General features: G+C 50.8%; 1 protein-coding gene across 1 annotated transcript in view; it reads left to right on the top strand.

Moving 5' to 3' along the window:
* CCN4 (cellular communication network factor 4) overlaps positions 1 to 7,503 on the top strand; it is a 61,957-nt gene extending 54,454 nt beyond the window's left edge. The window contains exons 4-5 of the mRNA XM_074985607.1: positions 3,490 to 3,683; positions 6,053 to 7,503. Of these exons, the coding sequence (XP_074841708.1) occupies positions 3,490 to 3,683; positions 6,053 to 6,352 (494 nt within the window). The 3' untranslated portion in view covers positions 6,353 to 7,503. The remainder of the gene's footprint in view (positions 1 to 3,489; positions 3,684 to 6,052) is intronic.
* Positions 7,504 to 13,241: the final 5,738 nt, after the last annotated feature.

Below are 13,241 nucleotides of genomic sequence, written 5' to 3'. Positions count from 1 at the left end.
AAAAGAGGCAGGAGGGGAGGAAGGCGTGGTGCTAGTACGGCTAACCCTGGGAGAGTGCGATAGGCCTCTGCCTTCTTTAGCTCTGCCCATGTCACATTCAGGCATCTGAATCTAAGAGTAGGTCAGCGCCGGAGCTGTCACTCCCAGGGTCCTGGGTCTCAGACCAGACCATATTTGAGCAGCTACTCCCTCCTGCCATTCACACTGCCCTGCCTCCACTTCAGTTCCTAGCACACTAGCTGGATCAGAAATTACCCTCCCACTCCAGTGTAAAGAGACACAGAAGCAGGCTGAAGCCCTGCAGCCCGGGATGCTGAGCCAATCCTCACTGGGATTAGCACCCTAACATGCACCCCATAAACTGAGCTTTGGCACAGCTTGGCTCCAAACAGCAGTGCTGGGCCCCTCCCTCCAGTTAGCCCTCGCAACACTGCATTCTGCTGCTGAGACCTGCCACAGCATACTGGTGCTGCAGGCCCCGTGCACTGGCCCAGCACCATTTCAGACCAACCTGCCAGCGAGAGTGTATGGAGCATCCTGCTGTGAAAGGTTGGATTGCACGAGGCCCAGCTAATGCAGGTTAGCTGAGAAAATAGGCAGAGCAGTGGCAGCACAAAGCTACCTTAAGTACTGATAATGCCTCATAGTTTTTAGTCTATTTATCCTCTTGACTCCCAGGTGAGGTAAGATAGTGCTAGTCTCTCCATTGTACAGATGGGAAACTGAGGCACAGAGAGACTTGCTCAAGGTTACACAGTAAGTCTGCAGCAAAGGAAAGACTTCACTCCAAGTTTCCTATGCCCTAGACTTGTGTACTAACGACCAGGAAACCCTTTGGCTATGGCCACACAAGGTAATGAGATACTTTGGCAGATGCTAATGAGGCGCTAATTAGCATAATGGCAGCCATGCGCACTTTGACAGTGCCACTTGTGGAACGCACATTGCCCATGTAGCCCAGGGCCTTTCAAAACCAAATGGGAATAAGGGCTTTTGAAATCAGGGGGTCATTTCAAAAGGCCCCCAGCTGCACGAGCGCAGTACATTTTGAAAGCGGCACTTTCAACTTGCTGCGGCAGCCATTATGCTAATGAGGCACTGCATATTCATGTCAACACCTCATTAGCATCTGCCAAAATCCCTTATTACTATGCCCCTTCCAAAAGGAGGGGCTAGTGTGGCCACAGCCTTTGTGCTCATCAAACAACCCTGGAGCACAGTAAAGTGTGGCTAAGATCTTGGATGGGTCTCTGGATCTGGGTTCAGACTCTGGCTCTGTCCAAGTCCTTGTGTGACCTTAGGCAAGTCATTTAGTTCTGCAAATATAGCCTTTGTCTGTCTTGTCCATTTAGAAAAAACATTCTTCAGGGAAGGGACTGTTTCTTACTCTGTGTTTGTACAGGACCAAGCACAATGTGTCTTCTCTCTTCGTTGGGGCCCATAGGCTGTGCTGTATTACCAGCCCAAGTGCTGCAAACTGCGTTTATAAATACATTAATCCCTGACCCCACTGAGAATTTGGGTGTCGCCTAAGTTCTCAGCTCCAGGCCTTCTTCCCCTCTTGCCTCTTCTGCTGTGGTTAATGCAATTTCCTCACTCTCACTAGCAATGAAAGGCTCTGGCTTACTGCAGCCCTGCACAGAGTCTGTGGGCCATTCTGTGTGAAAATGAGTCAGCCGAATCAGTACAGAATTACGTCTTCACAATAAGCTGAAATCTCATCTCATGCCAATGCTGACTGGCGCCTGTTTCCATTGTTACACTATGGCTGTGTCTATCCTGGCACAAAACTTTAAAATGGCCATGCAAATGGCCAAATTGAAGATTACTAATGAGGCGCTGAAATGCATATTCAGCGCCTCATTAGCATGCCGGCGGCCATGGCTGTTTGAAATTGCCTCATTTCGCTCCCATGCAGCTCGTCCAGATGGGGGTTCTTTGCAAAAGAACCCCGCCAACTTCGAAATCTCCTTATTCCTCACAGCGGAGGGGAATAAGGGGATTTCGAAATGTGTGGGGTCCATTTGAAAAGGACCCCTGTGTAGCCGCACCGAGCCGCAAGCGTTCAAAAGCGGCGCTTTCGAAGCGGTGTGGCTGGAAACATGCGAATGCTGATGAAGTGCTGAATATTCAGTTCAGCACCTCATTAGCAATGTAGCTATTAGTATGGCCATTTTGAACTTTTGGCCAAGTGTGGCCACAGCTGATCTGTATTAGGAGAGCTTTTGGGAGCCCCTGTCTAGGACAAGGGCTCCCTTAGGCCAGGTACTATTGTGAGCCAATGCCCAGGTGCCAGCTAAAGGGTCTGGTGGGGCAAAGGGGTGATGCCACACCAGCAGCTACGCTAAGCAGCCAGGGCAGGCTGGGTTCTTTGGTTTGTGTTTAGTTCGGGTACAGCAGCGAGAGGAAAATTACACTTAGAGAGGCTTTAACAGTTACTTTTTATTTATACAAAGATAGAAACAATTTAACTAAGACAAATGATTAAAGTACAAGTTAGTACTCATGGTTTTTAAAGGGGAGACAACACAATTTAACTTAAGAAAAGTTTTAGACAAACTAGCTAGCTTAAACTAATACAATTAATGTGTACACAAGAAAGGCACGTTGCAGGTGTGATTTTCACCCCTGCCTCTTAGACCTGGTGGAACCAGAGTCTTTCCCTCAATTCCTATAGGAAAGAAGTGTAATATAGGTGTAATTCTTACCCCTGCCTCCTAGATCCAGTGTGACCCAGAATCTTTCTCTCAATCCCTTGGGAAGAAGTAGATACGAACCAGGTGTCCCCAGTCTCGGGAGTTAATTCCAGACCTGACCAGCAGGTGTAGGTGATTGAAACTCAACGGGGGGGGTGGTCTGCCAAGCCCCTTTATACTGCTTTTGTCACGTACGCTTCTTCCTGGTCTTAAGTGGCCAATCGGGAGGAATGTGTTTTGAACCTCAGGTTTCCCAGGGAAGGTGCAAGGCTCAATTCGCACCTGTGAATTGTGGACAATTGGGCACCTTTGGAGGTGATGGGCAGGGGTTCCCCATTCTTCCTGGGGACGTGATCAAGGCATGTCAATTACCCAGATCAGCCAGAAGGGCGGCCATTAGCTAGCCCATTCACTGTCTGGTTTTTGTGTATAGCAGAGAGGCTGGGCGAGACAGCACACCTGCGTTCCCAGGACATCAAAGGCTACCTGTCTCCCCTGCTTATTTCTCTCTCTGTCTCTCCCAGTGGGGGGAGGAGAGGAAGAAAAGGCCAAGTGGGGGGTTCATGTCTGGCTACATTTATCCACAAAAAGTAGGCACAATCTAGGTGTCAGACAGAGTACCACAGCCCCCCATACCATGGGATGGTAACATTACAAAACAAAGAGCAGAGCATTAAACAGATCCCTTTCCATTCAATTTCATTGTCGTTCAGCGTGTCGGCCCAGCAGTTAGAATGAACTTTAGAAAGGGCGTTTGTGTGATAAAATAATGTCCCGGGAATTTGGTCTGTAGCTTACGGAGGAGAGAACGAAGCCTGGCAGAAGAACTGCATCAGTCACACCTCACCCTGGAGCCTCTGCTCAAAAACCTGCGGGCTGGGGATCTCGACGCGCATTTCCAATGACAACAACCAATGCCGGTTCGTAAAAGAGAGTCGTCTCTGTAACATGCGGCCCTGTGAGGTGGATATAACCAAACACATTAAGGTGGGCCCTTTTTACAGCTTGCCTTTTAGATCGCTGGTTGGCTGCCCCTCCTCGCCCATGTGCAGGGGATTGAGAGCTCCCTCTTGGAGAATGAAAGAAGTTGGATCTTCTGACAATGAATGGGAGAGGGAATAAGGACACACAGACTTACTGATTAGCAGTTACAGCTTGTGGCCTCGATGCACTCTGGCTGGTGCTGATAGGTGTAATTTCTCCTCCCTGGACCACTGGGGTCCTTCTTCTTTCGTTTCAGGGTGTAAATAGCTCCCATTACAGGAAGATTACAGTAATTTCTGCCAGGAGCTCCCTGCAGATAACCACAGCATGCCAGAGGCTTGGAATAGCTCAGTGGTTTGAGCATTGCCCTCGTAAATCCGGGGTTGTGAGTGTAATCCTTGAGGAGGCCATTTAGGGATCTGGGAAAAAATAGATTTTTAAAACAAAAAAAAAAAAAAAAAAAGGATGGTGCTTGGTCCTGCCAAGAGGGCAGGGGCCTGGACTCAATGGCCTCCCAAGGTCCCTTTCAGCTCTATGAGGTATGTATCTCCGTATATTTAAGATGTGCCCTTAGACTGGGCTAGTAGAAAAGCCCCCAGAAAAGAGGTGATATTGAACGCTCCATAGGTGTAAATGTAAACTCTGCCATTTGGGAGCCCCTGGCCTGTCACAAGGGAGCTGGCAAGCCCACACATGTAAACAGAGGCAGCACATCCCTAGGCTGAGGCAGAGCGTCTGCTCCAGGACCCAGCTATGGCCGGGAAGGGGAGGACTCCCTGGAGCAGGGTGCACTTGGCAGTGGAGGTAGCAGTGTGGGGGGGCCTCCCCCACGACGCCCTAGACTCACTATGTGGTACCAGCAGCAGCCTGCTCAGCCACGCCATGCTGTGCCCTCCTGGTCTGCTGAGTCCTGCTTCTCCTCCACCGTTCACTGCTGCCACCCGCCACCCTGCCCGAGGTAAACCCTGGCCTGGTTGGTTGGGTCAGCAGGCAGGCTGCCGGGGTGGAGCAGGGGAGCGGCAGGGCCTACGGTGAGGGAAGTTGCCCTGGGCTTTCAGCCTGGAGTTTTGGACGGTGGGGGTTGTCCTGGGCCTCACACCCTCCATCCCACCCGGAGCAGCCCTTCATATAAATCTGCAGTACCTGCAGGAGAGAGGCTGTGGGCAATATTCTGTGAGAACAGGAGTGTTGGAAGGCGGGGGGCGGGGGTTAAAAGTCCCTGAAACTGGAGGGGATTTTGCATTTTATTTTTGACTTTTGAGAAAGTGGATCAGTGTTGTACAAATCAAAACAAGCTGTGAATATTTTTTTTCCGCCCTCTGAACCCGAGTTTTCTGCAGAACACATCCGCATTTTCTCACAGATGGCTTTCCTTTTCATTTACCTTTGCAATGACACATGGAAGGCTTTTATGCATGGAGGACAAACTGCCATTTTGTGAACAGCTTCTGAACTGCGAGATTTCAGGGTCTTAAAATGGGTGGAAAGAAAAAGTATATTTCTTTTTTGAGAGCTGTTGCAAAAAGCATGCAACTGTTAGCAAGTTCCTACATTCGTATGTTGAAAAGAGGGCTTATGCTGGGCTCAAAGTGTGCAAGCTCTCTGTAACGGCTGTATTTGGTGTAAAAATACTAACCTCACATGGCAGGTAGTGACTGCTGATTAGAGATGATTGAAATTTATCAGTAGACGTTTTCCCATTGCATTTTATCAAGCACTAGGTTTTTTTCATGAGAAAAGATAATTTGACTAAATGTTTCAGTCATTTTCTGTGGGACAATTTGAAATGGAAAAAAAAATCAATGTTTCATTTTGAATCAAAATTTGTTTTTCCAAAGATGAAAAATTTTCCAAGTGAGGAGTGGTGAGGTGTTGGGTTTCTTTTTTGGTCTTTGTGTGTTTCCTGTTTTCCTTGTCCTATTCTAATTTTTTAAAATGTCTCCAACTTTGGAAACATGGTGAGTAAAAGAGAGAGAGAGAAAACGAAGATATCTGGTCTTCCAAAGTTGAAGGAGTTTTGAAAAATTAGAAAGCAAACAGAAAGATGGGGTGGGGAGCGAGGGAAAAATGTATTGAGGGCAGTGGGGAGATTGAACCCTAGACATTATTGATTTTATCACTCTCTGACAAGTGACAGGAAAAAAGATTTTAAAAATTGGATTTTTAAAACTTCATTTTGAAAAAATAGACTTTTAAATGCAAATGTGTTCTGTGAAGTGGAAGCCATTTGGAAATGTCAATATTTTACACTGTTTTCTATTGTTGACCACTTTGGCAGCTGCTCTCCTCTGAGAATTGCAACATGCAAGGGACATGGGAGTATCAAGCAATAAAAATTAACATGCCTCTCTTTTTCCTGTCTCCTAATCTAGCCTGGGAAGAGATGCTTGGCTGTGTATAGAGCAGAGGAAGCAATGAACTACACCATATCAGGCTGTGTGAGCAAAAGCACATACAGGCCAAAATATTGTGGTGTTTGCACAGACAATAGGTGCTGCAGCCCATACAAGTCAAAGACTATTGAGGTGAAGTTTGAGTGCCCGGATGGAAATGGATTTTCCTGGAAAGTCATGTGGATCAACGCCTGCTTTTGCAACCTGAGTTGCAAGAACCCCAATGACATCTTTGCTGACTTGGCACATTACCATGATTACTCGGAAATAGCAAATTAAATTGGCTGAATGTTGGAGCAAACCACGGCTCTGACTTTAGAGAGGTTTTAAAATAAAGGAAAGCCTTTCATCCTCTGCCAACGTGGCATTTGTTTCTCAGAGTCAGGATTAAGTCCCCTTTGTTTACCCCACTATTTTTAGAGACTTTGAAACAGGCAGGATTTTCCACAATAGCAGATATCCGTCCATTAACGAAGGCTGGGATTCCTGTTCATTATTAGCACCCAGATGATCACTTGTCTACTGAGCCATATTGTTTAGATACCATGATGTAAATGACATGCCTGTTGGCTTTGGTGCACCATGGATGGTGAACATATTAAAAGACATGCAATGTGCTAGCAGTTTAACGCCCAAAGAGGGCCTTATATTTTAGGAAAATTAGTATGTACTAATTCAGCAATGGTGTGACCACAATGTGACTACCAATGGCTTAGGCACAGGCCTAGACACAGTTCAGGAATTTTCGTTCTTCGAGCTGCAAAATGGGTACTGATTTTTCTTGTGTCGCTACAACCACAGGGTCATGTCCAATGTTCCCAGTAAGCTGAGTGCTTGGGTAACCACCCAGGAGAGATTCAGGGACTATCCTGCTGATTAGCTGAGCACCCACAGCCAGCAGAGTGTGTTTCTACACCTCTGCAACTGCTGTGGTGCACAAAACAAAATTTATTCCACCCATGGATGGAAGATATATAGGGAGCAATGGTCATGTCCCTTGATAGGTCTCTAGGCCAAATTTTGGTCATGGTTCTTCCAAAGTTAGACCACAGTCCCTTCACTAAAGTCATCACTGCAGCTGAGATCTTGCATCACACTCTGTGGTAAAATCTAGCCGGGGAGAAGGCAGGATAGGAGGGGTTTACAGGGAAGAGAATTTCTATAGAACTCTCCTCATGTCATTCCACTCGTCTGGACCCAAACATCCCCATGCGATACTCACCAGGCCTGTCCAGAGCTCTTGGGGATTCCTAGGGATCTAGGCCAGGAACGTTCCTCTTTCATCCCTCTATCTTTGCTGCAGCTCGGATGCTATCTCTGGAACCTTGGCAGATTCCCACCACAGCACGGTTCTGCAGCCAAACTAATACAGCCCCACGCTTCACTGTTGTTTCCAAATAAGCCCCACAGGCCTGGAGAAAGAAAGGTTACTCACCGTAGTAACGGTGGTTCTTCGAGATGTGTCCCCGTGGGTGCTCCACATTAGGTGTCGGGCTCACCCGGCGCCGCAGATTGGATCTTCCAAGCAGTTTCTGCCGGACCGCGCATGCGCCGGCGCGCGCCGCTCCCTTGCACGCTCCTGGCCACGTGCGCGATCCGGTCCCCGCCAGTTCCTTGACCAACCACCTTGGATGCTCCTGCAAAACACTAAGTAGAGATCCGAAGCGGGGAGGATGGGCAGGTAGTGGAGCACCCACGGGGACACATCTCGAAGAACCACCATTACTACGGTGAGTAACCTTTCTTTCTTCTTCGAGTGTCCCCGTGGGTGCTCCACATTAGGTGACTACCCAGCAGTAACCCAAGATAGGAGGAGGGTAATCGGATTATGTGCAGCTTGTCCCCGAGAGGACCGCTGTCGAGAGACGGGTATCCTCTTGGAATACCCTGTGAAGGGCGTAATGTTTGGCGAAGGTGTCATAGGATGACCAGGTTGCCGCTCTGCAAATGTCTTTTAGCGCAACGCCCTTGAAAAAGGCTGTTGATGCCGCCACCGCCCGAGTGGAATGAGCCCTGGGCGTGGCCAGTAAAGGAGTCTTTTTGAGTTCGTAGCACATTTTTATGCAGGATATGATGTGCTTCGAGATTCTCTGCGAGGAGAGACCTTCTCCTTTCGATTTGGGAGCGAGAGAGACCAGGAGTCTATCCATTTTCCGGAAGGACTTGGTCCTGTCTATATAGAAGGCTAGCTCCCTCCTCACATCCAGGAGGTGTAGGCACGCTCTTTATTAGAGTTATGAGGCTTTGGATAAAACAAGGGTAAAACAATAGGTTCGTTAATATGAAACTCAGAAGAAACTTTAGGAACAAAGGCTTGATGCAGCCGTATGGTTACCGCCTCCTTGGAAAAAACAGTGCAGGGTGGCGTTGCCATAACTGCCGCAAGCTCACTCACCCTATGAGCTGACGTGATTGCGAGAAGAAAGGTCGTCTTTATCGTAAGGAGGCAGAGGGAAACCGTGGCCAAAGGCTCGAACGGTGGTCCCGTTAGTGCATTAAGCATCAGGTCCAAGTTCCATGAAGGTGGAAGCGGTTTCCGAGGGGGGTATAGGTTTCCCAACCCTTTGAGGAACCTGGTAACCATGGGATGGGCGAACACCATGTGCCCTTCCTCTTCGTGTCTGAACGCCGAAATGGTGGCAAGGTGGACCTTTAACGAGGGTAGTGAGAGTCCTCCTCTCTTGAGGTCCAGTAAATACTCTAATATTACAGGTATAGGCACCGAAAGGGGGGCTAGCTGTTTGGTAGAACACCATGCCGTGAAGCGAGTCCATTTCTGCTTGTAGGTCTTCCTGGTGGAAGTCCTCCTGCTGCTTTCTAGGACTTGTTGCACTTCCTCCGTACATGTGCTCTCTAGGGAGCTAAGCCATGGATTAACCACGCTTGTAGTCGCAGGCCTTGCGGGTGCGGATGCACTATGGACCCCTGGACTTGCGTGAGCAGATCCAGCGCCACCGGAAGGGGCATCGGTGGACGGTCCGACATGCGCAGGAGTAGGGGGAACCATTGCTGTCGATCCCACGTTGGGACTATCAGGATCATTCGGGCTCCTTCCCTCCTGGCTTTCTGCAAGACTTTGTGGATCAGCACTGTGGGAGGAAAAGCGTATAGCAGGGGACCCCTCCAGGAGATCGTGAATGCATCCCCCAGGGATCCCCGTCCCAGGCCTGCCCTGGTGCAGAATCGTGGGCACTTCTTGTTGTGTTGAGTGGCAAACAGGTCTATCTGGGGAAAGCCCCATGCGTGAAAAATCGGTCGTAGCAGATCGGGACGGATCTGCCACTCGTGCGTGAGTGCGAAACGCCTGCTCAGCTGGTCTGCCTTCACATTGTGAGCACCTGGTAAGTACGAGGCTTTCAAGGTTATATTGTTGGCGATGCACCAGTTCCACAATCGGACTGCTTCCGCACATAAGGCACGGGACCGAGCTCCTCCTTGCCGATTTATATAAAACATGGTGGAGGTATTGTCTGTACTGATCCCGACTACTTTGCCTTGTATATGGTCTCGAAAGTGTCTGCAGGCGTTGAACACTGCTCTGAGCTCCAGTATATTTATGTGCAGTGACTGCTCTGTGGAGGACCACAGCCCTTGCGTCACCTCTTCGCCCATGTGTGCTCCCCACCCTATGAGGGAGGCATCTGAAGGAAGAAAAACTGATATTTGTGGTTGGTGGAAGGGTACCCCTGTTAGCAAGTTCTTGGGGTTTACCCACCATTGCAGGGATTTGCGCACCTCTTTTGTGGGCGACACCACCCTGTGAACGGTGTGTGCTGCCGGTTTGTATACGCTCGCCAGCCAGTGCTGCATGCTGCGCATGTGTAACCTGGCGTTCTGTACTACGAACGTCGCAGCTGCCATGTGGCCCAGCAGCTGTAAGCACGTCAGAACCGGCACCGTAGGGCTGAAGGTGATGACTTGCACGAGGGAGCCGATGGCCCGAAAGCGTGTCTCTGGTAGATACACTCTCGCTGTAATAGAATTTATGCGTGCCCCTATGAACTCTATGTCCTGTGTGGGGTCTATCTTTGATTTTGCCAGATTGATAACCAGGCCGAGTGAAGAGAACGTGCCTGCTATGACGCGTATCATGCGTAGTACCTCCTCCTTCGAGGCCCCTTTGAGTAAGCAGTCGTCCAGATACGGGAATATAAATACCCCCTGTCTGTGCAGGTAGGCTGACACCACTGCCAAGGTCTTGGTGAAGACTCTGGGGGCCGAGGAGAGGCCAAATGGTAGGACCTTGTATTGAAAATGTTCTTTGCCTACCATGAACTGGAGGAATCGTCGGTGAGCCAGATGGATAGTTATGTGAAAATATGCGTCTTGTAAGTCAAGGGCTGCGAACCAATCTCCATCGTCTAGTGCTGTAAGGATGGAGGCGATTGTGATCATCCGAAAGCGTTGCTTGAGCAGGTACTGGTTGAGGCCTCGAAGATCTAAGATGGGCCTCCAGCCTCCTGTCTTTTTCTCCGTGAGGAAGTACCTCGAGTAGAACCCTTTTCCTTGCAGTTGCTCCGGCACTCTTTCCACTGCCCCTATGAGCATGAGATGGTCTACCTCCTGCTTGAGCCTCGCTATGTGGGAGGCCTCCTGGAGGTGGGGCCTGGGTGGAGGTCGTGGCGGTGGGAGCGACTGGAAGGGGATGGCGTACCCCGTGGCTATGATCTCCAGCACCCATTTGTCTGTGGTGATCCTTTGCCACTGGTCGTAGAATGGTCGGAGGCGATGGTGGAATAACCGCTTCGGATGACCTTGTGTGATGGTAGTGATGGTGCAGCCCTGGATCTGTGTGTCAAACTTGTGGCCTTTGGCCCTGCCCCGAGCACGCATGGCTCTGTTGTGAACGTCGCCTGGGAGTTCTGTACTGCTGGTGCTGTTGATGTTGCCCTTGCTCGTAACCCCTGTGGTACTGGGGACGCTGTTGCTGGTACTGGTACCATCTTTGTTGAGGGTAGTACTTTTTCCTTCTGTATGGAGGGGTGTAAATCCCCAGGGTCCTAAGTGTGGCTCTTGAATCTTTACTGGAATGAAGGACCGAGTCAGTTGATTCAGCAAACAGCTTCTGCAAGTCGAAGGGAAGATCGACGATCTTTGCCTGCAGATCCTTCGGTATACCCGAAGTCTGGAGCCAGGACTCCATTTGCATCACCACTGCCGTAGCTGTGGAGCATGCTGCTGTGTCCGCAACATCCAGGGCGATCTGAACACCCGTCCTCGAGGCTGCGTAGCCTTCTTGCACGATGGCCTTGAGCACCGGTTTCTTGTCCTCTGGAAGCGAGTCCATGAGGGAGGTTAACCTAGTGTAGTTGTTGAAATTGTGGTTCGTTAGATGCGCTGCGTAATTTGCCATTCGCAACAGTAGTGTGGAGGAGGAGTAGACCTTTCTGCCGAACAGCTCTAGCTTCTTGGCATGTTTGTCTGTTCCCCCTGTCTTGAATTGAGATGTCTTTGATCTTTGTTGCGACGACTCTACCACCAAGGAATTTGGCTGTGGGTGGCTGAACAGGAACTCCATGCCCTTCGCCGGCACGAAGTATTTCTTGTCCGCTCTCTTGTGGACAGGCGGAATAGTCGCAGGGGTCTGCCATATCGTAGTGGCGGACTCCAAGATTGCTTCATCAAGCGGTATTGCTATTTTGGAGGAGGCCGGAGGTCTCAGATTTTTGAGGAGCTTATAGTGTTTCTCTTGCACCTCTGCTGTCTGGATGCCTTGCGTGAAAGCCACCCTTTTAAACAGCTCTTGAAACTGTTTGAGAGCGTCCGGAGGATGGACGTCCCCCGGAGCCTTAGCCTCGTCCAGGGAGGAGAGCGAGGAACCACTAGGATACGCCTCTCTGGACCCTTCCAGTTCCTGTTGGCGATGGTACATCCACTCGCTGGAAGCTTGCAAGGGAAAATCTCGGGGTTCCATAACCAGTTCCCCCTGAGATACTTGAGTCTCTGTCCCCGTTCGCGATTGCCCTCGGGGATACGAGACCATCTGTGGGGATCTTTCCCTGGTAGACTGCCAGTGACCGCGTGATAGGGACGACCATGGCAGCATGGGCACTGTTCTTGGGAAGGTGACCTAGACCACTCCCTTGGTGCATACCCTCTGCGTCTGGGGGAGCGAGATCGTCGAGAGACCTGGGACACTGGAGAGAGCGATTTTGGATAGTATTCCAGCGGCTCAAACCCCAGGAAGGGTGAAGGTGGTCCCAGCCAGGGCGAGGCTGGTTGTAAAAATGGAGACGGGGGCTCCAGGTAGGCTGGGGGGACCCCTGCCTTCTAGTTGGAGTCTGCAGCATGAGCGGAGGGCTGAGAGAAAGAAGCTCTGCAGCCCTGTCTGGAGAGGGGCTGCGGTGCCTTGTTTTCTGTGCAGCCTTCCCCTTCCCTTGAGGGGGCGGCTCCACCCCCTGACGTGCAGGGGCTCTCGGCCCTGTCCGCACCGCGCTTGGCACGCTCATGGGCGGTACCGCACGGGCGGTGTCCTCCGGTGCCTGCAGGCTGCCTGCCTGCGCACTCTGCACCGCCGGTTCCCCGGGGGTCGGTGCCGCTGCCTGCGGTGCAGTCGGTACCGGCGCTTGTTTAGCCACCGCCCTGCCTGCGGTACAGGGCGGCTGTTTGATCATCGGAGGCTGAGCCGCCTCCACGTGGCTCTCCGTACCGCCACCAATCAGCTGTTGCTGTGGCTGGGGGCTGTGCGCTCCTCCCGTCCCGCTCACTGTTGCTGCCGGCAGGGATCGGGTTGGGGAGACTTTCCTCCGTTTTTGCGCTGATGGGGTGAGGGAGGCAGCTTTCCTTTTATGGGCCCCAGAGGGTCCCTCCTGCTGCGGCCGCTCCGGCACGTCTGGCTGGAGGGCCTTGTCGAATAGCAGCATTTTAAGCCGCATCTCCCTGTCCTTCCTTGCTCTGGCTGTTAATTTTGCACAGAAGGAGCATTTCTGCGTGACATGGGACTCCCCAAGGCACCTTATACAGCGACTGTGCCCATCAGACGCTGGCATTGCCTCTCGGCAAGACTCACATTTCTTGAATCCTGAAGAGGACATTGTTGGTGAGTCTTTTAGTTGTTAATGGGGTACTTAGCACCTTCTCTGTGCTGTTTTCCCTCTCTCTGATAGTCTGCCGCGGCAGGAGGGCTAATGGCCCTAGGCTCCTGGCCTCCGGTGCTCTGCTTGTTACT

The sequence above is a fragment of the Carettochelys insculpta genome, chromosome 2 (genome assembly GCF_033958435.1).
Source record: "Carettochelys insculpta isolate YL-2023 chromosome 2, ASM3395843v1, whole genome shotgun sequence".
Lineage (NCBI taxonomy): Eukaryota > Metazoa > Chordata > Testudines > Carettochelyidae > Carettochelys > Carettochelys insculpta.
The sequence above is the reverse complement of the archived record's forward strand: the minus strand, read 5'-3'. Positions and strand labels throughout refer to the sequence as shown.